The sequence below is a fragment of the Lonchura striata genome, chromosome 21 (genome assembly GCF_050655825.1).
Source record: "Lonchura striata isolate lonStrDom1 chromosome 21, ASM5065582v1, whole genome shotgun sequence".
Classification (NCBI taxonomy): Eukaryota; Metazoa; Chordata; class Aves; order Passeriformes; family Estrildidae; genus Lonchura; species Lonchura striata.
The window spans coordinates 1,227,208-1,252,067 of NC_140723.1; the positions used below are offsets into that span (position 1 = coordinate 1,227,208).

General features: G+C 54.5%; 1 protein-coding gene across 9 annotated transcripts; it reads left to right on the forward strand.

Annotated features, from left to right (window-relative positions):
* Positions 1-24,278, forward strand: SPSB1 (splA/ryanodine receptor domain and SOCS box containing 1). Of its 9 annotated transcripts, none has more exons than XM_085558671.1 (5): positions 27-160; positions 9,112-9,209; positions 10,411-18,682; positions 18,855-19,670; positions 22,331-24,278. In XM_085558671.1, the coding sequence occupies exons 4-5, from the start codon at positions 18,977-18,979 to the stop codon at positions 22,456-22,458; spliced, it is 822 nt and encodes a 273-aa protein (XP_085414797.1). In that variant the 5' UTR covers positions 27-160; positions 9,112-9,209; positions 10,411-18,682; positions 18,855-18,976; the 3' UTR covers positions 22,459-24,278. The 9 variants fall into 9 exon arrangements, 8 of the variants coding, with proteins under 8 accessions (XP_085414795.1, XP_085414803.1, XP_085414797.1 ...); XM_085558674.1 differs by having other exon boundaries at positions 10,411-10,541; XR_014949756.1 differs by lacking the exons at positions 9,112-9,209; positions 10,411-18,682 and adding an exon at positions 21,497-21,633 and having other exon boundaries at positions 1-160; positions 22,331-22,460.
* Positions 24,279-24,860: the final 582 nt, after the last annotated feature.

Below are 24,860 nucleotides of genomic sequence, written 5' to 3' on the forward strand. Positions count from 1 at the left end.
GGGGGCGGAGCGGGGCCGTGCCGGGCGCTATTTGGGCCATGTGATGCCGGCCCGGCCCCGCTGGGCGCGCCGGAGCAGCGGGCGCGGGGCTCGGCCTGCCCGGGGCACGGCACGGCACGGCACGGCGCGGGGCCATGGTCCGGCGGGCAGCCCGGGCACGGTAGGAGCCGGGGCGGGCGGGGCGGGGCGGCTCCGCGGCCTCTCCGCTCTCGGTGCCAGCGGAGCGGTGCCAGCCGCGGAGCCGGGGCGAGGCCGAGCGCTGCCGGGGCCCGGGGCACCGAGGGGGCGATGGGCACCGGGGGTCTGCAGCCGCAGCGGGGATGCCGCGGGAGGAGCGGCTGCCGGAGCCCGGGGCCGGGTGCGGGGCTGAGCCCGGTGCCGGGTGCGGGTCGGAGCCCGGGGCCGGGTGCGGGTCGGAGCCCGGGGCCGGGTGCGGGTCGGAGCGCGGTGCCGGGTGCGGGTCGGATCCCGGGGCCGGGTGCGGGTCGGATCCCGGGGCCGGGTGCGGGGCTCAGCCCGGGGCCGGGTGCGGGGCTCAGCCCGGTGACGGGTGCGGGTCGGATCCCGGGGCCGGGTGCGGGGCTGAGCCCGGGGCCGGGTGCGGGTCGGATCCCGGGGCCGGGTGCGGGGCTCAGCCCGGTGCCGGGTGCGGGTCGGAGCCCGGGGCCGGGTGCGGGGCTGAGCCCGGGGCCGGGTGCGGGTCGGAGCCCGGGGCCGGGTGCGGGGCTCAGCCCGGGGCCGGGTGCGGGGCTCAGCCCGGGGCCGGGTGCGGGTCGGAGCCCGGGGCCGGGTGCGGGGCTGAGCCCGGGGCCGGGTGCGGGTCGGAGCCCGGGGCCGGGTGCGGGGCTCAGCCCGGGGCCGGGTGCGGGGCTCAGCCCGGGGCCGGGTGCGGGTCGGAGCCCGGGGCCGGGTGCGGGTCGGAGCCCGGGGCCGGGTGCGGGGCTCAGCCCGGGGCCGGGTGCGGGTCGGAGCCCGGGGCCGGGTGCGGGTCGGATCCCGGGGCTGGGTGCGGGTCCGGGAGCAGACACCAGCAGCGGTGCCGATCGCCCCGGCTCGGGAGGGCAGCGGGGCTGTTCGCTCCGGGGCCGTGCTTACCGCGGGGGGCTCCGGAGCGCACCTTACAAGGTCTGGTTACTGTGTCTCTTTTCTTGCTACACGAACCTCTGCCAGTGCAACGGGGGCTTACATAATCCTCCTGCTGGAGGACCTGGAGTGCTGTTGTAAGGTCAGTCTTGCTGTAGCCTCCTGCTGGACTGTGCCGTGTTTTGTCCTTATTCCCTGGCTAAAGTGAGCAGCCAGGGTGCCTGGTGACCATGCCCGATTCAAAAACTGTCAGTTGTCTGAGCCATGGCTCGAGATAAGGAAGTTTACAAAACGATTGTAAAAATGGGAGTTGCTCCTTGGAGAGAGATCTTTTTTTTTTTTTTTTTCCCCCATGATAGCGATGCAGGATGGCTCAATGAGCCTTTTGTCCCAGGAGTAATCTTTCCCACCCCTCTAACATCCGATTTCTACACCAGATGCAGCGTTGCAAAGCTCAGCGGCACAGACAGCTCAGTCTTGCTGGAGTAAGTTGGCTGCTGCATCGCCAGGACCAAACTGTGCAGTGCCTCCAGGGCCTCACAGTGACAGTGGTGTGGCTATGGGATGGGCAGAGTGGCTCTCCCAGCCTGCAAGGAAGGAAATTTCCTGGTGAGTTATTAAGGGAACAGCCAGGAACGCGACAGAGCCGTGCTGCTGTTTACAGATGTGGAGGAGCATCTTCCCTGAGCTGCCCGCGGGAGCTGCCCTGTCCCTCCCTGCCTGTCACCGTGTCACCGTGCTGGCCCTGCCCAGGCTCTCAGTCGTGGTGCTGATGGATATAAAAAGCAGCAATTTGCTCTTCACCCCCCTGAAAGGCAGGGGACGAGCTGCAGCAGTGGATTCCTCAGGGGATGTTGGGTTGTTGCAGTGCAGCAGCCTTTGCAGCCTCTCTCCTGTGCTCTGGAGGTCACTGAAGTGCACTGATGTGCTTTGGAGCTTGTTTGTAAACTGCTGGATGCTGCCGAGACGTGGGCTGGTGTTCCAGGAACTGGCCAGCTGCTACGTGCTGCGTTCGTGTGCAGCCACTGCTGCTGCTGGATGTGGGGAATGGCCTCTGCTTGTTGCTCTCCTGTGCCTGGGTTGTTTTTTTCCCCTGGACCCTCTTTCCTTCCCTCAGAAAAAGTGAAAGCAGTCTGCAAGGTTTGCTTGTCTTCTGAGGGCTAATTAAGAATTCATTAAGTTCCTGGAATTAAAATCTGTAGCTAATGAGCCAGTGAGGACACTGTGCCAGGGTTTGGGCCTGAGTGCAGACAGTGCTGACAGATAATACTCCAAGTCACAATGTACCTTTTGAAGAACACGAGATGTGCATTGGAGTATGTTCTGTGGCTCTCGGAAGTTTGTGTCTTGCTCAGATTTTGTGGCTGATGCCTCTGCATGCTCTGGAATTGGCTCTGAGGCCAGTGCAAGTGGTGGCTGCGATTTTGGGCTTTAGTACTCTTGTACTTCCTGAGCCTGGAGTTACCCAGGGCTGCTGCTGACAAGGGGTGAGGATTGACTGGGGCTGGCAGGGAGCACCAGTGAGGTGATTTCAGCTGGGCTGAGCTTATCTCCCTGCCCTGTGGCAGGAGCCTTGTACTTGCATTAACAGCTCAGCATAGCAGCAGCGAGGAGCAGCTGACAGACCCACCTGAGCTGTGAGCTTCCCAAACCTGGTCTGTGGCTGGCTGCCCTCCTTTGTGTTTCCAGGTGTGTGGTGGAGCTCATACCCACAGCTTACCTTGCCAAGGCACGAGTCAGACACCAGCTCTGTCAGACAAAGCTGTGTGGTGCCTGCAGAGTAGAAGTGAGTAAGTGTCTGGTACCAGACTGCAGTCACTGGGTTCCTTTGCTGGTGGCCTTTGCAGAATGAGCTCATGTCAAGGTGTTGACTCACTTTCAGTTACTGCACTGCTCTGGGAAACAAAGAAATCTTCCTTTGAGTTGCTCCATGTGAGTAACTGCTATAGCTGTCTCTGTTTCCATGAATAATTGCTGGGGGAAGAGAGCACTTGTCCTTAACAAAGATAGGATGTGGGCTACAGGTAATGGTCAAATACTCTCTGCTGAGTGTGAGAAAATATAGCTAAAAAATAACAGTTTCCAAGCACATGGTGGGGAAAATGTGCTGCTGTTAACAGTGTTTTCCCAGGGACTGCTAAAACATCCATTCCCTTTTAACTCTGTACTGCTCTGCCCTTAATGGTAATGCTTTGGAAACTCCTGGGATAAAGTAAATTGATCTGTGGTACTGGTCAGAAAATTCTCTTGCAGACTAAGTGGTTTTTACAGCCAAAAGAAAAATCCTTCTGGGTGTTAATTTGGTACAGGAACTGCTTTTATCTGTAGCTCTGGGGTGGCATGAGCTGCCTGAACTCCGGAGCGTTTAAGGGAAGGAGATACAAAAAAAATTCCCAGTAAGGTTGTGGGGGCAGTGGGGAAGGCACTGACAGAACCCTGAGCTGCAGCATGAGCCCTGTCCTGCTCCCAGGGAAACTGAGTCACTGTGCCAGCCCGAGGGGCTGCCTGGGGGCTGCAGGCTGCCCTGGCAGAGCCCTTCAGGGCTTTAGGAACCTCTAGCTCTTTAGGAAAGAGGAGAGGGAAGGTGTCCTGGAGCACAAGGAGCAGCTGTGAGTGCTGCTGCAGGGCTCAGTGCTGCCTCTCTTTGTCACACGTGTCCTGCCCGGGACTGCTCTGAGTGTGCTGAGCTGGCACCGTGTGTGTGTGTGTGTGTGTTTGTGTGTGTGTGTGTGTGTGTGTGTGTGTGTGTGTGTTTGTGTGCCCCAGGGAGCGGGGTTTGGAGGGATGAGTGCTGCAGGCAGGCACAGCTGTGGGCTGGCTGTCCCTTCCTCCACATCTCCTCCGTGTGTGGCCACGGCTCCCCAGGCACCCAGCGTTCCCAAAGGCAGAATTCCCAAAGGCAGAATTCCCAAAGGCTTTGCCTCTCTGCTGGCTGAGGCTGGGCTGGATGCTGCTTCCAGGCTTTATTTCGTGGGCTCTGCTCTGGGCTGGTTCTGGCAGTGGGGTGGGAAAGGTGGGAAATGTCTTACCTGTGCCACAGGGAGGGGTGGGGGTTGGAAGGTGTGGATTTGGCACTGTTCCACTCCTGTGGGAGATGCCTCATCATCCTCCCTTCTGCTTTTATGTGTTGTGCTTCAGTGTTGCAGGTCAGATTCGGAGCCTTTTGGGTTAGCATCTTTTTCTCATTTAGTAGAGAATCAGCCACATGGTTTTGCCTTAGCTTTTTTCCTTAATGCCGGAGGGTTTTGTCCACTGATGTTTCCTTGTCTCACAGCTTTGTGAGTTTTTTCTGTTCTAGAACATGGGAAGACAGACTTCGAGTGAAGCAGTGCTGCTGCTGTATAACAGTAAAACTTCCCCTGGGAGGAGAAAGTAACACATTTCTTTGTTCTCTTACAAACCTTTCTCTTTAAGGAAAAGCTTTTTACTTAAACAAACAAACAAAAGGACCCCAACAACCAGCAGCATCTGCCAGATACCAAAGTGAGAGCAATTGAGAGCTTTGGGGCAGAAGGTGGTGATATCTGGATGGAGTTACCAAACATGGGCTTTTTCTTTTAGCCTGGAAGGGGAATTTGATGAAGCTTCTAAGTCAGAGCAGCTGTGTGGATGCTAGCTTCAAACTGCTTTCTTTGGAGAGCTGCTGTGTTATCAAGTCAGGAATCTGTCCTGAGGAGATCCCAGATGGGGCCTTGACACCATAAATGTACAAAGGCACTCAGTTGCACAAAAACTGCAGAAACAACTTCGTCCTGAAGAACGTGAGCCACAGATGGTAAACTGCCAAGAAAAGCAAGCAAGGGGTAAGGCCAGGCCGTTCTCTACATGAGAAGGCTACATTGGTCTCAGATGTTTAGAAATTCTTGGTTTAAACTTCTGCAGGCTTCTCCCTGGCTAAATTCTGGTTTGAATGGCCTCTTGTAAATTCAAATCTGCTTCATGCAGAGATGTGAAAAATGCCTGCATCCTAGCTCTAGAGTCTGGAGGTTAGGAGCAGGCCCTGGAGTTTGCCAAAGTGTGCTTCTTGCCCTGATGCCCTAATTCATTGCTGGGTGGCACCTCGGGCCCCGTGGCTCTGTGCTGCAGGGGGGCAGCATTGCTGCTCAGGGAGGGCAGAGCAAGAATGCCCCTTGGAACTTCCCCACAGCAGCCCGTGGTCCTCCCTGCTGTGCCAGCTTGGCAGCAGCCCCACATGGAGAATCTCCCGTGATATTCAGGCACCCTGTGCTATTTTAAGGCTAAAGCAGTCATGTTGCATGTGGACAGGGAGGGAGGGCTTGCTCTGTCCCACACTGAGCCCAGGGCAGTCGTGCAGTTGGGGCTTGAAGGTTCTGGAGGTGCCCATGTAAAAAAATGCTCAGCACAGTGTGAGCAGCTGGCGAGGGGCGAGCTGAGCTGGAGGGCTCCTGTCCATGTCCCAGTTCCTGTAAACTCCACCAGCTGCAGAATAAACCTGCTGACCCCTGTGCTGAGAAGGGCTGAGGGCCTGTGTGCATGCAGAAAGGACCTGGCTTGGTGCCTGTGGGCAGGAAATGGAGATGCTTGGATGTTCTGTTCCACGCTGGTGTGACGGGCACGAGCTGCTGCGGGCTGTGCTGTCCCCTCTGCCCTGCCTGCTGTCCCCACAGTGTCCCTGCTCATGTCCTGGGCTGTGTGTGGGGCACGCTGTGCACTGCCAGCTGCAGCAGACTGGGGGTGGGAGTCAATCAGACCATTGAACGCTGATCTGTAGTGAGCCAGGGCACTGCTTCCCTCTCTTCTTCCTCACAGCATCCCTGGGGTGCTGTGCTTCCCTCTGTTCTTCCTCACAGCATCCCTGGGGTGCTGTGCTTCCCTCTCTTCTTTCTCACAGCATCCCTGGGGTGCCATTCTTCCTCACAGCATCCTTGGGGTGCTGTGCTTCCCTCTCTTCTTCCTCACAGCATCCCTGGGGTGCTGTTCTTCCTCACAGCATCCTTGGGGTGCTGTGCCTCCTCTGTTCTTCCTCACAGCATCCCTGGGGTGCTGTGCTTCCCTCTCTTCTTCCTCACAGCATCCCTGGGGTGCTGTGCTTCCCTCTGGCAGGGATCAGATGGGCAGCTGGGAGTGGTTCCAGCCTCAGACCTGGCCCTGGGACTGATTCAGGCACCTCCCAGCCCCTGCCAGCCCAGGAGGAGAAGGGCAGGAGGGCTGCAGGCATGGTCCCACTGCAGCAGGATATTGCTGCAGGGTCAGCAATGGGCCACGCTGGCTGCCAAGGTGCAGCTGCTGGGCAGAAGTTAAAAAGGGGCAGCCAATCTGCTGGGAGCTTGGGTGATGGTGAAAATGTGGGGAATGGAGACAGAGACCAACACCCAATTGTGTTTCTGGGTTTCCAGGCTGTGCGTTGGACTTGCTGAAGGTTGAGATGGGGAGAAGAAAAAGGACAAGCTGTGTATCTTATGGTTTTTTTAATGTATCAGTGACTGAGCTCCATCCTGGGACTTGGATTCTGTCATTTCTTGATAGCTGCCTCAGTTAATTGATCTTCAGATGATCCACTCAAGCTGCTGAATAGCTGAATTTTTTAAAGTGTGTCAAGGAGCAGCTTTGGAGGGAATGGAGAGCTTTCCTGGAGGGCTCATTCAGCTGCATCTTCCCTGTTTTCTCAACTTCTATTAATCTGTCTCAAACCTGGTTTTCTGACGGGAAACTTTCCATTGATGTCATGGGAGCCTTCCGTGGCCCACATCAAACAGCTGGGTTCACCAGGAATTAAGTGACTCTACAAATGTTTATGTTCAGCTCTTATTTGGAAGGCATGCTGACTTGGGAGGACCTGTGGTGGCTGTGGTATGCGGGGAGGATAGGTTGGCTGGCCAGCTTTTGTCTTGCCTTTGAAGGCTGGAAGTGCTGGCAGCTGCTCAGTGCCTCGATAAGGCTCAGGAGCATCTTTCATCCCTGGCTCCTGCCCTGGTTCTTGTCTCCTGCACTGGAGAGGTTTCTCAGTGGGTCACCTTCGTGTCACCCAGATGGCCAAGTCAGGACAGTGACAGCAGAAAGCTGTTGGCCTAAGTGCAGGTATGGAATTTTGTTGTTTGAGAGGGGAAAGCCACAGTTTAGTCTGCTGAGGAGCCCCAGGGAGGGAAGGGAGGGAGGACATGTGTGTTCTTCAGACCCTGCTTACTCAGGCTTCTGTGGTGGTGTCAGAGCGTTCAGGAGGGGGGAACAGAAGGGGTAAAAACCACCTGAGCATTCCCTGTCCCACCCAGCAGCTCGGTGCTGGGCAGTGGCTGGCTGCTCCTCCCCTGCAGGACGTTGTGCCCTGAGCTGCAGCTGAGTCCTGGCACACTGGAGGTGCTGAGGAAGCCACTTGAAATATCACTTGATTCACAGAGCTCAACCTTGTGAAGCTGCTGCTCAGGAGTGAATTTCTGAGTGTGTCCCAGTAAGACTAAGGGGCAGATTTCACCCCTTGCCACTTGAAGCAGTATTGCAGCTACTGTGAGCAATGCTGCAGTGCATGTCTTGGGCACTTCTTTTGGCAAAAAACATTTCTTCTGTGTATTGCCACAACTGCAATTTTCAGGAAGAAGTTGCTCTGGGATATCTGTCCCCTGAAAGCAGCACGTGCACTCCTGCAGCCACACTTTATATAATGTGCTTTTATCCTCTTCATTTTGGTGCGCTCTGCACTTGCAAACATGATTTGTCTGGTTGAGCTTTCACACGGATAAAACTTCAAGCAGGCAAGCTGAGAAAGGCTTCTCAAAATTTCTGCTTTCTGAAGCCTTTTGGTGGATATTTAGGAAGCCAGCCAAAGCTTTTGGGTCGCCCTGCCTTTCTCAAACAACACAGCAATTTCCAGGGACCCTTTCAGGTGATGGGGAAAGCAGAGCATTGCATCACTGCCAGCTCCAGTGAGATGTGCAGTGTCTCTTCCTAATTATGGGATGTCCCAGGTCTATTACAGCTAAATACAGAGTCCAAGCGTGTCATTAAACTTTTTTTGCCTAATGACCAGTCAGAAAGCCAGCATCATCCCAGCATGCTGTCTGTGGGGAGCTGCTGAGTGTGTTCCAGTAAAGCTGGCAGTGTGAGTGTCTCTTGTGCAATCTGTCTGCCAGGAATATCCTCTCCGTGCAGCCCTGGGGAGCTGCTGGGCCATCCCTCCCTGCTGGAGTGTGCTCCTGCTGGGGAGGCTCCCCTCGCCCAGCCTGCTGCTGGAGTGGTTTGCTGAATGTTGACAAACGTCTGGGCACTGCTCTGCTCCGTGTTTATCCAGCTCTTTCCTTGGGTTTTCACTCCTGTAGCCAATGTTTGAGCTCCACAGCTTCTGGCAGCTGCCCCAGGAGTGGGAGGCGAGCAGCACATCTGGCTGGAGGCTGGCAGCAGCTGGGCCAGGCAGGGTGCCCTGTGCACAGCCATTCTCCCTGCCTGAAGCTCCAAAGCCCTCGCAGGTCTCGGGGAGCAGCTTTCCACACTCCTGCTGCTCAGGGGCAGCCTGGGGATCCGTGCTGCGCTCCTGCCGCTGCAGCAGGGATGGTGCTGGTGGAGCCCGTGCAGGATCAGTCCTGGGCAGAGCAGAAATGTCACTGCTCTGCAAGCATCTGTGCCCAGGCACCCTGGAGCTGTTCTGCCACGCTGTCAGAGCTTCCTTCTGCCCTGGGAGAGCTCCAGGAAACTCTGGAGGCCTGGGGCAGCGAGAAGGAGCTGGAAGCTGAAGCAGGGATGTTGTGGACCTGAGCAAGCTGAGGTTCTGGGTGACCCTGCTATAGCAAGCTTGGATCTGTCTGGACTCTTCTCCCCAGCTGGCTGCTGCAATGGCTGGAGAAGAGAAATCGCATCTCCTGGCTATGTTGTTGGATTTGGAAAGGGTTTTTCCACAGCTTTTGTTATGTTTAAGGGTGGTTGTTGTTCTCAGATTAAACTTGAATAGAAAACATAAGGCTGCTTCCAGCTTTCTGTCACAGACACCTTTTATCTTGCATTCATCTCTTCCAAGCAGATGCTGCTTTCATTTCTTCTACTCTTTTTTTTTTTTTTTTTTTTTTTTTTTTTTTGCTACAGGACTAAAATTAACAGCCCTTTGATGCAGAGGAAGAAACTATTTCAAAGCAAAGTACCTAGTTACCTTTGATAATAAAACTGCTGGCTTTATCTTGGAGGTAATTCCGTGTTCCTTGGAAACAAATCTGAGAGTTGGAAGCTCCTGAACCCTGCTCGCTGTGGGTGAACATGCAGATCCTTCCTCACCTGGGAACCCCAGTGGGTTTTTTGGGGCGGGAGGTGCAGGGGAGGCTGCAGGTGTGGAAGGAGGTGCCAGCCAGTGGTGCTGGTGTCTGCACAGGGTTCCTGCGTGTTCCTGACCCTGCAGCGTGTGGCTGCAGCTCTCATGGTGTCTGCACAGGGTTCCTGAGTGTTCCTGACCCTGCAGCGTGTGGCTGCAGCTCTCATGGTGTCTGCACAAGGTTCCTGCGTGTTCCTCACCCTGCAGTGTGTGGCTGCAGCTCTCATGGTGTCTGCACAGGGTTCCTGAGTGTTCCTGACCCTGCAGTGTGTGGCTGCAGCTCTCATGGTGTCTGCACAGGGTTCCTGCATGTTCCTGACCCTGCAGCGTGTGGCTGCAGCTCTCATGGTGTCTGCACAGGGTTCCTGAGTGTTCCTCACCCTGCAGTGTGTGGCTGCAGCTCTCATGGTGTCTGCACAGGGTTCCTGAGTGTTCCTCACCCTGCAGTGTGTGGCTGCAGCTCTCATGGTGCCAAGCACACAGCCTGAGGTGTGGAGGGATGGGGGGAGCACAGACAGAATTGTTCCTTCCTCCCTTCAAAGACTTGAGCATGAGGTCCATGTGAGCATCCAGCTTTTGGCTTTCATCTTTCCCACTTGAAAAGAGGAGCCCAGCTCCTGCAGTGCTTCCCAGAGGTGATGTGAGGCTGTTCCCAAGGGGCAGCTGGAAGCCTGCTGGCCTCAGAGGGAGGAGATTGTAAATGAGGTGAACCCAATGGGAAGACATGAGGATGTCTGACTCAGTTCAGAAGACTGAATTATTTCTTTATTATAACTATGCTAAAATACATTAATATACTATATAAAAGGAGGATACTAAAACTACAAACTACTTTCTCTGACTCTAACACAACCTGTGACCCTCTCTGAGAGCCCAGCCCCAGGTGGGTTGGATTGGGTTGGGTTGGATTGGATTGGATTGGATTGGATTGGCCATCAGGATCAAACAATCCTCACCAGAATCCAACCAAGCACTCACCCCAGGTAAACAATTCTCCAAACACATTCCACATAGGAAAAACAAGGAGCAGAAATAGAAATAGTTTTCTCTTTCATTTCTCTCTGTGCTCCTCTATGAAGAATCCTGAGAGGGAGAGAAATGTGCTGCCACAGGACACAGCTGATGGACAGGGCTGAGGCACAGCCTGGCTGGAGCAGCAGGGAATGGAGAGCTCCTAACCTGGCTGGCTTGGCCAGGGCACGGAGAGAAGGTGATGTTGTCACCATTCAGCATGACAAGAAGTGTTTGGTGCAGCAGGGGCATGTCTGCTGTGCAGGGCATGGTCCAGGATCTCATTTCAGAGCAGGGGCAGGGAAATACCTGCTGGAGCTTCCAGACTTGCTGAGGGACACCGTGGGAGGTGTTTTTCCCTGACAGGCTCTGGGGTTCTTGCTTTAAAGCACCCGGCCCAGCTGTGTGAGGAGCCCCTGCTTCGGGCACATTGCAGGGTGCTGACTTCTGAAAACATCCTTTTGTTAAGTGCACAGAATGGTTTCCTAAACATTCTGAAAAAAGTCACTTCCTCAGTGACTCAGCTGTCTCCTCCTGTGAGACTTTTGTCTTCAGTGGTGACACCCTCAGACTCCACAGACCTCAGGATGGGAAGAACCTGAACCTGCAGCTCAAAGAGTGAAAGATCCACTGGGGGCCTCACACACAAGGCTGCAACCTCAGTCCTTTTTTTCAACCCTCAGTCCTTTTTTTCAACCCTTAGGGAGCCCAGCATGAAGAGATCTGGGTAAATATTACAGAGGAATGCTGAGTTTTTCCTTGTGCCAAGGTAAGGCAGTAAGGCATGTGAACTGTGTGTGTGGCTTAGAGTTATTTCTGTGTGGTGTCAAGGCACCAACAGCTGGGACAAGGGGTTGAAGTCACTTGTTTAGGATTTATTTGACCTGAGAATTAACTGGAATGACTTGGACAGAGAGGAAGATGCATAACCCCAAGTATGAGAAGCTCTGTCACCATGCAGCTGACCAAGCTTTGGAACAGGTTGCCCAGAAGAGTGGGCAGGCTCTGGTTTTGAAGGTTTGCAGGAGTAAACTGGTGACAAAGAAGACAGGATTGGAGTGCCAGGGAAGCAGGGATGGAGCACAGCTCCAGTTCTGCACCACGAGGCCCCGATTTTGCTGAATTTGCTCTGAATCAGAGCAGCATCCAGCTCCTGGTGCTGCAAGAATCTGCTTGGAGGGAGCAGAGCCTCCCTTGCCATGGACCAAGAATTGTCTGCTTCTAGTGCATGGCCCAGATTTCAGCCATGCTGTTTCTGTAGTGATGAGCAGCACCAGACACTTGCACAACTTCCCCTCTGGCAGGGATGTATTTGATGTAAATACATGTGCTGCAGCTTCAGACACAATAAACCTATTTGGGAGTAACAGGCTGAGTAATCTGGTGCTTGGCAGCTGCTCTGTTGTGGGGATTTTTGCTTTACTGTTAGCAGTGCTTGTGACATCTTTACATGAAAAAAGGAAGAGACAGTAACTGAACAACCTTAATGTTAAAATAGCTCCAGCTACAAGTGCTTTACCTGAGAGAAGGAATCCTGCTGGGTCTGTGTCTCCTGAGCCAGGTTATTGTATTGCCTCTAGGAGCAGGGACTGAATCCTCACACTCCACTGTGGATGTTTTCCAACCATCTTTTTGAGAAATGCTCTGCCCTGCCTGGGGAGGGACAGAGGGAGTTCTGGTAGGTGATTGAGAATGGATTTCTGTTAAAAAATGAACTCGTTAACTGCTTTTAGGGGAGAGCAGTGCCTTGTTATCAAAAGTTTTGTCCTGATGGGTTGGTGAGGGTGTTGGCTAATCTCACAGTCATAGCCAAAAAAGTGCTTTTGATGCAGGAGTGGAACATCAAACTTCATTATTTCCACCCACTGCTGCCCTCGTTATCAGACAGAACTAATGAATCCTGATAGCTAAACAGAGATGAGGGGTGGACAGTGGGCAGTGTCTGCTGCAAATTAAGTGGGGAAATAAAAAGCAGGGAGTTGTTGTGCAATAGGGTGGTTTAGTCTGGATTATGTGGGCTCCTTTAATGCAAATAGTTCAGAACATAAACATTTACTGTTTAAAATTCATGGTGGCTTAATTGTGGAGGAAATGCCTCTCTAAATGCAGCCTGTCAAATGGCTCCAGTGCTGGAGGGAAAAGCATTCAGCAGTGGCAGTTTGGCCAGGCCTTTGAGTGCTGCTGGGTTACAAAACTGGGGTTGTGTTTGCCATGTGCCAGGGTAGATTTCAGCCTTAAAGGCTTCTGAGGCTTCTTCTGGAAGCAGGGCTTGTATGCAAACTCTCAACACCACCTGGAAAATCAGCTGGAGGGGGCTGGACAGCTGCAAAGGTGTAAGGAAGGTGAACCTGTGGATGTGAACCTGCCTGGACCTTTCTTCCTGCTGCTTGTGGGACTTATTTGTGATGGCTCCGAGTCTGCAAGCGGGCTGTAGGGTGCACCTGAAGAAATGGGGGTGTGAAAAGTCTGTGCCTTTCGCACCACTGAGCTTCCTGCTGCTCCCTCCAGAGGAATCTCTGGCACCATCGGTGTCCCCAGCAGGACCACAGACCCTGGGCAAGGACCTGGGCACTCAGAGCAGGGTGGGGACTGTGCTGCTGCTCGTGCAGAGTCTGGGCTCAGCAGCAGCAATTGTTTAACCTGCAGAGCTGCTGCTGTCCTCAGAACACCCAGGACAAAGCTTCTGCCAGGTGGTTTTGGAAAAGAGACGAAAGAACTGCTTGAGGGTCCTGGCCTAAGTGGGTTGGCCAGAGGAAACTGGACCAGCAGTGCCTCATGCCAAGAACATGACTGTTGCAGGCAAATTACTTCAATGCAGGCAAATGACTTCAATCTGCCTGTGAGGAGCTGTTTTAGAGCCTTGAGTTGTGCCTGGCCTTTCATGTGCAGTTGACATTCATCAGTTACCTTATGCAGAACTGGAAGGAGCCTAATGACCTTTGAAACATCCACTAAACTTCCTCTGTGAGGAAAACCAGCCCCAGTTCACTTGTCTCATTTAAAGAAATGCCTTTTCTCTACAAGCAAAATTGCTGATTGTGACCTGCCTTCAAAGGGAACACAGATCTGTGCCACAAACTTCTGGGACTCCTTCTAGGCTGCTTCCATCATTACCAATATTTTGCAAAGTAAACTCCCTCCTGTTGCTCAGAATTGTTTTCTGCCAGATTATGCAGCATTGTAGTTCACAGGAACTGGCTGGGTAGGTGGACAGTGGAAATTTGTTTAAGTGTCTAGCAAGTGGCTTGGCTGGGGATGGGTGGTGGTTATTGCTTCAGGTTTTCATTTGCTCAGCTGTGCTGCTCTGAGTAACCCCAGTGCTCTGCTCTGGAGAACCAGACGCTGGAGGGATGGGCATTGCCAAAACAGCCAGAAATCCCCAGCAGAGCTGCCTGGGTGGTGCCAGGTGAGGAGGGAGAGGGGCTGCAGGTGCTGGCAGTGCTGAGCAGTGCCCTGCTCCTGCCTCCCCTGCTGGGCTCGCTGTGCCAGCAGAGCCCTGGCGCTGTCTGCTGCAGTGCCCAGGTCAGCCCTGCCAACCCCAGGGCTCGTCCCTGACACATCTCCAGCACAGGGACTCGTCAGTCACTGTGGGCTCTTGCTCTGCTGGAGCATTTTCCCCTTTGCTGGGGCTTTCCTCCTTCCTCAGCTCTTCCTTGCCCAGCCTCTGATGGGTGGCTGCAGCTTCACTTTCTGCGTGGAGCCCTGCCGAGCTGGACCTGCTGAGCCAAGCTGCTGCTCCTCAGGAGGTGGGGCTCGGCAGGTCGCCCCTGGGGCAGCCTTCTCCTCGGCTGAGGCTGCCAGACCCAGCCCGGGCTGCCTGCCCAGCCCCGGTCCCGTTGCAACACCCGAAACTCGCCCTGACCGCGTTGTCGGTGCCGTGTTCTGTCACTGCTGGAGCTGCCCAGGTGAGCTGCCTCTTCCAGGCTCTGCTCAGTGGTTGGAGGGTGGGGAGCTGCTGAGGCCAGGATGCTGCTGAAGTGATGGTGTCAGTGCCGGGTGTGCCAGAGCCCTCCTGGGCCAGGTGTGCCAGAGCCCTCCTGGGTCAGGTGTGACAGAGCCAGGTGTGTCAGAGCCCTCCCAGCCCAGGTGTGTCAGAGCCCACCTGAGCCAGGTGTGTCAGAGCCAGGTGTGTCAGAGCCCTCCCAGCCCAGGTGTGTCAGTGCCCCCTGAGCCAGGTGTGTCAGAGCCCTCCCGGACCAGGCTCTGGCACACACACACACACACTCACACACACACACATTTACACACTCACACTCACTGCGGGTCCCCGCTGTTTCTGCTGCTCAGAACTCCCCGCAGGGGACGGACTGTCCCGGCTCTTTGGGGCCGAGGTTTGGGTGCTTTAGGGGCTCCTTCCCTCCTCACCCCAGCTCAGGGTGCTGCAGCACTGCTGACCCCCCTGGGCTTTTAGCCAGGGCAATCTCGGAGCTCGAGGGGCTGCTCTCAGCCCCCCGGGGAGGAGGGCAAGGCCCCGGTGTGGAGGCAGTTCTGAGGAAGGGAAGGTGTTGTGAAGGGTGTTTGGGGTTTCTGACGTGTTGGCTGGGCACATTCCCACCTGCTAGCAGCTTAGCCAGCAGAATGGGAGCTGGGTGGCACCTTTGGCTATTGCCTTGCAAGGTGAACATTCAGCCCAAGAAAATTAACCCAGTTTTCCTCATGCTTTTCTAGTGAAATCATGGAAACCTGAGCAATTCTACCGTGGTTTTCTTAGTCTCATTCTCTGGTGCTGTCTGGGATCCTTCAGCTCCCAAAGCTGTAAGCAAGTCAAGGACCATGTGCAGCATATATATGTCCTTTTCTTCTCCTGAGGTGTTCCAGGCTGGCAATCTCTAGGGAAGGGCTCTGATTCATTGTCTGCAGAGCACCCAGAGCCTGCGAGGTGTTTAAAGGTTTGGCCTCTTATCTGTACGAGTACACCTAGTGAATTTTATGGGAAGGAGATAAAGCCACAGTAAACCGACTTGAAGAAATAAAGTAAAACTGGATGAGGAATCAAGGAGTTGAGGATCCTCCAGGTGTTCCTGATGTTGATGGTGCAGAGCAAGGGGTGTCCTGGGAGGGGCTGGAGTTTCTGAGCAGCACAGAGAAGCTGCACACCAGCTCTGCTCTGCCACGTGCAGTGGCTTACTTGCAGAGCTGTGTTCTCCCTATTTAACAGCAGCATTTTGCCTTCCAATTAAATGTCTCTGCTGTCTCCTGCCTGGATCTATTTGCAGCAAGCAGTTGTTTTGGAACCTAGCATTTCCTTCTAGCATGGCAGACTGGCAGCTTGCTCTGAACGCCTGAATGGAAGGGAGGTCCAATTCTCACTGACAACAGCAGTGAATGCTTTTCCCCGAGACACCCTGAGAATCTCACTCCTCAGTTTTCAAGCCCAGGTTAACACTAGAACTGAAAGCAGCACGGGAGCAGGAGTGAGCATCACGGGGATGTGCTGGTGTTGGTAAAGCAGAGCAGAGTTGCAGCAAGCCGGAGCTGTTGATAAGATAGATAAAATCACTTTCAGTGTTTACATTTGTACTTAAACCTGTAGCAGTTCAAAGGTTTTGAAGCAGCTCATTCCCCAGCATATCTTCTCATTTATGGCTGGCTCTCTCCTGTGCAGCTGCCCAGGGCATGAACGCATTAATTTCACAGGAAAAGCCTTTGTCTCCCTCCTGCTGCATGAAGAGGCTTTTCCTTTTAAGAGCTGAGGGCACAGTTGTGTTCCTGGCTGCGGGGCAAGGTGCCACTGCAGTTCTAGAGCAGCAGAGGCAGCTGTGAGCAGGGATTATTGCCTTGCCCTCATCAGGAGCTGTATTGCACTTCAGTCCTGGCGTGGGGTGATGGACCTGACCTGCTCTCATCTGAGCCTCCCCTTGGTTCCAATCTTTTTCCTTTCTTCACCCCTCTCTCTTTATTGTGCCCGTTGTCTTTCATCTGCTGTGAGCTCCTGAGCGGTGCAGGTGATGTGTGCCCGGTTTGGAGCCTGCTCCAGGGGCAGAGCGGGCACTCGGGGCTCCCCTGCCCCTGGTGTCTCTCACTGGGTCATTCCCTTCTGCTGCAGCAGCCTGAGAAATACCATGAAGCTTATGTTGGCAAAAGGCAAAAAGCCACAATGAACAAGGCATTGTTTTGCTAATGAAGAGCACAATTAGATTCCTTTACTTCTCCTGAGTGTTTTGTGCTTCACAGAGGCCTGCAGCAGCACTCCTGCAGTCGGCTTTGTTTTGGTTCTGGTTTCCTATGCCGTGTTCTCCCATGTACTGCACAGGAAACCTCTGCCTCTCCTCCCTCGGCCAATGTTTCGCTCCCTTATCCTAATCAAAATTCCAGCAGCTGAATTTGCCCGTGGACTTCCACGTGTGCCTTGCCAGTCCCTTGTTGACAGCTCCTGTCCACGTGCCTCAGGCCCTGGAATGCCAGGGAGTTCACCTGGTGCTTCCTGCAGCTCTGGGCTTTATCCCAGCCCGAGCAAAGAGCTTTTCCAAGCTTCTCAGAAATCCCTGCTTGGCTCAGCGTTCAGGTGCCTCTCCCAGGCAAGCTCAGCTGATGTCTGTCCTGGCTGGCCCTTGGGATGCCTGGGCTGGAGATGCTGCTGCTCCTTGCAGAGTCCTGGGGGCTGGGAGCCACGGGGACCCTGGGCTGTGGCAGGGTGATGCACTGGCATCCCCTGGCTGCCCTCCCTCAGCTGCTTGTGCTGTTATTGCTGGTTTTCAGCTGGTGACTGTCAGAATCTGAGGTTTTGATGATTCCAAGATTGTAGAAATTCTCTGTCAGCCCCGCTGCCAAAGCAGAAGCCATAATTGGTCTGTGCTGGTTTCCAGGTTGTTTATTCTGTTTATCTCTAACATGTTCTGCTGCCCTGCCCAGCTCTGTCCTGCAGGGCAGCGTGTGGGGCTCTGCCCTCAGTGGGATGTGACAAACATTAAATACCAGAAACTCCCTGGGCTGCATTTACAAGAACGTGCCAATATCTGTCACCTACGTTGGACAGTGTGTCCCCAGCCTGAACCAACAGAAAAATGCCAACACCACAGTGAAACATGGAGGGCATGAAGAAGGAGAAAAAGGACAAGGCACACCCAATTTCCTCCATCTTGTCCCCTTTGGACCCCTAATCTAGAATCCTAAAATTTTACTTTTGCACCCATGCCACGCTTAATTATTACTTCTATCAAACACTCAGAGCTGGTAATTGATCCTGTAAGATTGAAAACTCTTTTCCATGGACAGAGATCACAGACAATGTCTCTGGGGGCTCTGTCCAGGGTGGTTCCTGACCCCTGCCAGGGTCCCAGGCCAGCCAGAGGGAAGCTCTGGATTCCAAGAGGTGACCAGCTGGCTTACACACTCCTGGATTTGTTTGGATGTTGTGGATGGTATTTATTTAACTTCCAGGATGTGGCGGTCATCTCAGCAGCTATAACATGGTTGGACCTATTTAAATAGCATCTTCTGTCTCAGTGCCCAGCATCTGAGGTCCCTGAATAGTCTGAAATAGCTGCTCTGCAGCCTGTGCTTTGGGATGTGACTTTCAAAGAATCTCAGGCCTTTTCCTCTCCATTAATGATTTTTTTAGAAAGTAGGTAAGGAAATAAAAAATAGTCTTGACCCTTGTTACTTAAGAATTGGGATTTAGCTCACTGCTCCAATGGCACACCTTGGCAGGAAAAGCCTGTAGGGAAGCTGCTGAATTCACCCCTAACCCAGAACATACATGAGCCTTCCCTGTTCACCTTCTAGCTGAAGCCTTGCTGATGTCCAGTAATCTTATTTTTAAACCAGATCTGATTCATGCTCTGCTTTCTGTGCCAGATGAGGTCCTTGGTTGTGAGTAAGTGTTGTGACTGTAGCTGGCAGGAGCGCTGCATGATTGCCTCACATCAGGAAATGTTAAAATAACACATTTTTTTTCTTAGAAAGCTCATTTGCACCCCTCCCACTTCTAATTCTCTTAATAGCTGCCCCCAGTTTGGCAGCTGTGTGACAGAGGGCTGTTTGTGCTGCTGAGTGAGAGCAGAGACACTCGAGGGGATGCAGGGCTGGAGGAGAGGTGCGCAGGGCGAGCGAGGAGCTCTGGCCAAGCTGGCTCCAACATCCCCGAGGTTCCTCTGCAGTCTGGAAGGAAAACTGCTCAGCTGTGAGAAGGATCTCGCTCCTCCCCCTGGGCTCTGCAACTGAAGCTGGGGATTTTTTTGCTCTTGGAGAAGAGAAGCTGCCCCAAGCGAAGCTGCTCACTTGAGACAAGCCAGGCAAGGCTTTATCTGCCCTTGGCTGCCGGGGTTCAGAGGGGCCGGGAGCTGCTGGGATGAGTGTCCCCCAGGGCTGGACCCAGCAGCTTTTGTCAGGGCCCCCGAGGTAATCAGCAGAGCTTGAGTTGAAGAGAATTGTCCCTCAGCCCCGTACCAATGTGTGCAGCCCTTCCTGGGTGGTGCAGAGGAGCACACGGTGTTGGGAGTGCAGATGAGCCCTGTGCTCCGCGAGTGTGCTAATGTTTAACTGGTCTCTTGTTTTTCTTTCCACCCATTAGGCAACGCTGAGCGCTGCACATCTCCACGAAGCCTCCTGGCAACCTTTTCTGCAGGGCTGCATGACAGCAGGAGCTGCCAGGTAAACCCATGAGCCTGTAAGGAGGCGAGGCCAGGACGCACCATGGGCCAGAAGGTCACGGGTGGGATAAAGACCGTGGATATGAGGGACCCTGTGTACAGGCCATTGAAACAGGAGCTGGAGGGGCTGGACTACAGCAAGCCCACCCGGCTGGACCTGCTGCTGGACATGCCGCCGGTGTCCTACGAGGTGCAGCTGCTGCACTCGTGGAACAACGACGACCGCTCGCTGAACGTGTTCGTCAAGGAGGACGACAAGCTGATGTTTCACCGGCACCCCGTGGCCCAGAGCACGGACGCCATCAGGGGCAAGGTGGGCTACACGCGGGGGCTGCACGTCTGGCAGATCACCTGGGCCATGCGCCAGCGGGGCACCCACGCCGTGGTCGGCGTGGCCACGGCCGAGGCCCCCCTGCACTCCGTGGGCTACACGACGCTCGTGGGCAACAACCACGAGTCCTGGGGCTGGGACCTGGGGCGCAACAGACTCTACCACGACGGCAAGAACCAGCCCAGCAAAACCTACCCCGCCTTCCTGGAGCCCGACGAGACTTTCATCGTGCCCGACTCCTTCCTGGTGGTTCTGGACATGGACGACGGCACGCTGAGCTTCATCGTGGACGGGCAGTACATGGGGGTCGCCTTCCGAGGGCTCAAGGGGAAAAAGCTCTACCCGGTGGTGAGCGCCGTGTGGGGCCACTGTGAAATTCGGATGTGCTACTTGAACGGGCTTGACCGTGAGTATGAGTCCTGCCGGGCTGTCCTGGGGGATTTCCCCTCTCTGGAGGGGTGAGGATTGGAGCCAGCAGCGGGATTGCTGCCGGGTGCAGCTCTGAGTCCTCGGTGCCAATGCACAGAGCCAGCGTGGCTGCACAGCTCAGCTGTCCCCAAGGCTCTCTGCAGGAGCAGGCAGGGCTCGGGCAGGTGCTGTGCTGGGAAAAAGTGATGCCAGCTGTCCAGCTAGAATGGGAAACCTTGTACTGCTCCCAGAGGAGCGTTCTGCTGGCAGTTGCATCACTGGCACTGGAATCCTGGTGTCTCTTTACAGAAATCAGTCTCTGACACAATCCCCTCCCGTAAAGGGAACATTTAAAACCCCTTGCAGGCAAGAACAGGGACAGATCTTCCCATCTAAGAAAATGGGACTGTTTTCCATCTTTCAGAAGAGCAGCTCACTTCCCTGCCTCTCTCAGAGCAGGGTGTGCTCGTTTCTAGCAGGGGGCTGGATGCTGTCGTCAGCCCAGCTTGCATGCCAGCCCTTTGACTAAAGGCACATCAATCTCTAGCTAAGCTTAGTAATAAATTTGGCTGTCCAAATGTGCTAAAGTCTGTTATCTCTCATAGTCAGAAGTTCCCATGGGGCCAGACTGTGACTCAGTCCTCTGGGTAGGGTGGAGGAGAGAGGTGAAGGAAGTGGATTAAAATCTGGATTTATGTTGCTAGTGAAATAAATTTGGCAGTATTGCTATGAAGAGTAGTTCCCCCTGCATTCCAGGACAGTGTCTGCTCAAGGGCTGTAGCCCATCGAGCTCTTCTGTTTGTGCTGGAGGTGTCCTGATGCTGGCCCAGCCACAGAGCTGCCGCCAGGCACCAGAAAACGGAGCTGTCACCATGACCAGGAGAGCCTTGCAAAGGGGCAGGAGCAAAACCTGCAAGTGCTTTGAGAAATACACTTCAACTCTGCAAGACCAAACAGAGAGCTCTTGGCAGAGCATTTTCCCACCCAAAGGAAGCACAGCTCTCTGCCACGACAGCTTAAAGAATGTCAGCAGCTCCAGGAACCAGGTTTTGCTGGAGGGTCAGAGCCAAAACCTGCAGCTCCACTCAAAGCCAGCAAAGTCTGTGGAGCTGCTGGCACAGGGCTGCACTCAGCAGGGAAAGGGCCACCTCCAGGGCTGGAGCTGCTTGTGCTCCCAGCTGAGGAGTGAATCGTGGGCAGCAGGCCAGCAGGGATGCTGTTCTGGCACAGGGAGAAAGAAGGTGTCTGGCTCCGAGCACTTCTGAGCACTCAATAGCAGCACTGTCCAGTGATTGTGCTGCCTGTGAATGGGAGGCTGGGTGTGTGTGTGTGCTTTCTCTGCTCTCAGCGCAGCCTGGGTGGGGACAAACCTGAGTGTCTGTGCAAAGCCTCTCCTCTGAAGGTCACTGAAGTGAAATGAGCTGTTCTGTGGGTGTCCCGAGGCTCTGTCCCAGGGGTGCTGGCCACAGTGCCTCTGTGCCAGCTGTCCCTGAGCAGGGCAGGCAGAACTGGGGCAGGCTGAACGCAGCCAGCTTGTGCCCCAGAGCTTTCAGAGCCAGCCAGAGGAGAGCTGCCCATGCTGGGGCTCTGCAGTGTCCCAGCCCCAGCAGAGCTGCAGCCTGCTGCAGGAACCCGTCCCCGTGGTGCTCCCTGAGGAGCAGCCAGGCCAGCTTGGGTGGCACAGCCCCGACACAGAGCAGCAGTGGTGGTGCTGGTCCTGTGAGCACCAGGTTCCTTTGGTGTGGAGCAGGGCAGCTGCAGGCATGCAGCAAAGCTGCTGGAAACTGCAGCTTCTCAGCCAAGCTCCCCTGTGGGTGCTTCCAGGTGTCTGCGAGCAGAGGAAGCTCTGAGAGGTGCAGCAGAGCCCTCAGGCCCACAGGAGGATGGCCAGTTATCTGCTCTGGGATGTGTCAGCCCTCGCTGGGGGCAGGACAAAGCCCTCAGGCCTCAGCAGTGTCAAGGTGAGCTCAGCCAGGCTGTAAGGAGCTGCTGTGACCTTCCTCCAGTGCAGCTGGCATGGTTTAGCCCTGGCTTTGACCTCAGTCACCTCTGGGCTGTGAGTGACTCCTCAGCAGCCAAGGGCCCCGTGTGCCATTCCTGAAAAACTTGTGTTATCTTGTTCAGGGCTTTAAGTACAGGATGCAGAAAAAGATAGCCAAAGGCTTGTGTCCTTCCCAGCTCTGACACACGAGGGACTGCTCTGCTGGGAAGTGTCCCGGTGCAGGCAGTGACACCAAGCTCTGACAGATGGATTTGTCTTCATGGGGGCTCAGTACAAGTGGAGGGGCTGCCAGCTGCTCCCCTCCTGTATGAGATAAATCATGCTGCTTTGGGGGCACCCAGACCCCGTGGCACCCTGGCTGCTGTCGCCTTTTCCTTCAGCGACTCTCACAAAAGTTTCTGGACACTGCAGGAGGAGGCACGAGCCAGGTGTGATCTGACTGGAAGGGATGGGATTGCAGAGGAGGCACTTGCAGCTGGTATTGCTGCAGGCTGTTTCATGCCCACAGCAGCCACAGAAACCTGCTGCAGCGCTCGGGGAGCTGAGGCTGAGCGGCCCAGGGGCTGCAGAGGGGCTCGGTGCCCCTGCTCGGGGTGCTGGGGGTCAGAAGCAGCAGGGTGGGTGCACCAGCCTAACTCTCGGCTCTCTCTTCCCAGCTGAACCCCTGCCCCTGATGGACCTGTGCCGGCGAGCCGTGAGGCTGGCCCTGGGCAAGGAGAGGCTGGCTGAGATCCCCAGCCTGCCCCTGCCAGCCTCCCTCAAGAGTTACCTGCTCTACCAGTGACCCCGTGCTCGGGCCAGAGCGGGAACCAGGATGGATGGAGCTGCCCCGCGGAGCCCTGCGCTCCCCAGGCTGGAGCTGCCTGCCCGGAGGATCCCTGCTGCCATGAATTTCACCTGCAGCTGCTGCAGCCTCCCTCTGCTCCCTCTGGGGCAGTCCTGGCCTCACAGCTGGGTGCTTTGTTCCTTGGGAGTCGCAAAAGGAACACTGACAGAGGCTCTGGGCTCCCCTCTCCTGCTGCCTCCCTGGGGTCGAGGGCAGTGGTTCTTCTGTACCAGCTAAAGGGAAGGGTGATAATAAAACAATAATGCTAAAAGTAAGAATTAAAGCATAATTTGCGGGAAGAGGAGGCATTAGGAATAGAAATGTCAAGGCCACGTGCTGAGAATGGAAAGGCTCAGGATGGGCAGCAGAGTTGGAAAGAGTCTGGAATACCATAAAGAATTAATTAATGAGTATTTAAAAGCCAAAAAACCAAAAAGTACAACCCCGCACCCTGAAGCACCAAAACCAAGAGCCCTTCTTCCACCAGGACACTTGCTGGCCTGGAGAAGGTGGTCATGTTGCTGATGTCTGTATCTGTGCTGGGACTCCTCACCTTGCTGTGTTGCTGTTTCACAGGTTGTGACTCCTGCTTTCTCCTTTACCACCAGTGCTCCTCCTGCTCCATCCTCTGCCCTGCCTCCTCCTGGTGGCTTCGACAGCTGATTTTGCAGTCAGGCTGTGCCCCCTTCCTGCCTGAAACCTGCAGCTTCTGCTGTGGGACCCCTGGCGGGTGTGGGGCAGGCAAGGACAGACCTGTGCAGCAGGGTGGGATGGTGCTGAGCTGTGTCCCACAGCTGCAGGTCCTGTCCCCCCACGCTGAGGCTGCAGAGAAACCTTCCCGTTCCCTAATAGCACTGCCAGGGAATTCCCTCCTTGAAAAGCTGCTCAGATTGACCCAAGGCAGGTTTGTTCCGTGCCAGAGCAGCCTCACCTGCAGGTCCCTGTGCCCTGCTGGGTGCCAGAAGTGCCACCAGCAGCAGGGCAGATCCACCAGGCCAGGGCTGATCTTCAGGCACAGCAGGGAGGAGCTGAACCTCCCCAGAGCTGGGGAGCAGGAGAGAGCTGCAATAAACAGGACAAGCAATCCAGGCAAAATCAGCACATCCCAAATAGATCCTCAGGAGCCAGGTAAAGGGGATGACACTCCTTCCTTAGCAGGAGCTGCTCTCTTGACCTCTCCACAGGTTACTATGCTGCCTTTCTGGGGTTATTTTGCACATTTCTTTGTGTTTTTTTCCTTGAAAAATGTTTGTGTGATTGTTTTGGTTTTGCTTTTGAGTTATCCCTTCGGTTTTGTGTAGGTACAAATGAGTTCAGTTGAAAATGTTAATATATATATATATGTGAGGTGTATGTATAAGAACATGTTTTAAACAGCTGCTGTAAGGTACCTTTTTGAAAATAAACTACTTGCATAGTATTTTTTTAAAGCACAGAGTTGGTGCCAAGACTGGGCGGGGTGTGACGTGCCCCTTTTTTATTCTAATATTATATGAGATTTTTTTTTTTCAACGTAGGGTTTTGTACTAGTCTCTGTTGCAGGGTGGGCCACAAAATTCAGTGTGTGTGGAGCCCTGCTTGGTTGCCTTCAACTTGAACCAGTGTCTTCCAGAACTCCAGGGAAGCAGCTGTGTTCTCCCTACTTCTAATGCTCTTTGTGCTCCCTCATTTCCATCTCTCCTCACTTCACCAGGACATGACTCTGTACAGTTTAGAATTCTTTCTATTTTATGACTGTAGGTAGTACTCAGTAACCTAATAAACTTTATTAAGTATTACTTGGTGATGGGTTTTACTTGCATGAACTGATCAGATTCCTCTGCACGTCGTTTCTACTCGAGCAGTGAGTTTGTTCCCGAGGAGCCTGCCCAGACAGGCAGAGCAGGGGCATTATCTGTGCTTGGAAGAAAAACAGTTTAAAGCTGGCATCTAAAAGGTGTGCACTAATAGGGTGGTGGGGAGGGAGGGCTCAAAAAAAGGCAAGTGCTTTCTTGCCTCTTGTCTCCAGTCAGGACAAGATTTGTTGGGTGTTTTTAACTTTAGGGTGTCTCTTACCTGTGGAAAAGCACATGATGCAGAGGAGGGTTTGTAGCTGCTGAGCTTCCCCACCCAGCAAATCCAGGGGTCACAGCTGTGGTTTGCTGCTGGAAGCTCTGCCTTTGTGCCTGCTCTGCCCAGCTCCCTCGCAGTTGGGGCTGGGAGTGGCTGGAGGGTGCACAGAACTGAGGAATTAGTTCATGCTCAGCTCCAGACACCCAAACAGGCTCGTGTTCCAGCTGCATGGAATATTTGAAACAAATGACCTGCTCGGGGCTGGGAGCCTGCAGTGTTTATGTACAGAGCCATGGCAACGGGGGAGG

Excerpts from the sequence above, each read along its gene's own strand:
- SPSB1 (XM_085558669.1), top strand. The coding sequence starts at position 18,977 with ATGGGCCAGAAGGTCACGGGTGGGATAAAGACCGTGGATATGAGGGAC. Across the intron at positions 19,671-22,330 it reads CTACTTGAACGGGCTTGACC|CTGAACCCCTGCCCCTGATG; the intron begins GTGAGTATGAGT and ends CTCTCTTCCCAG.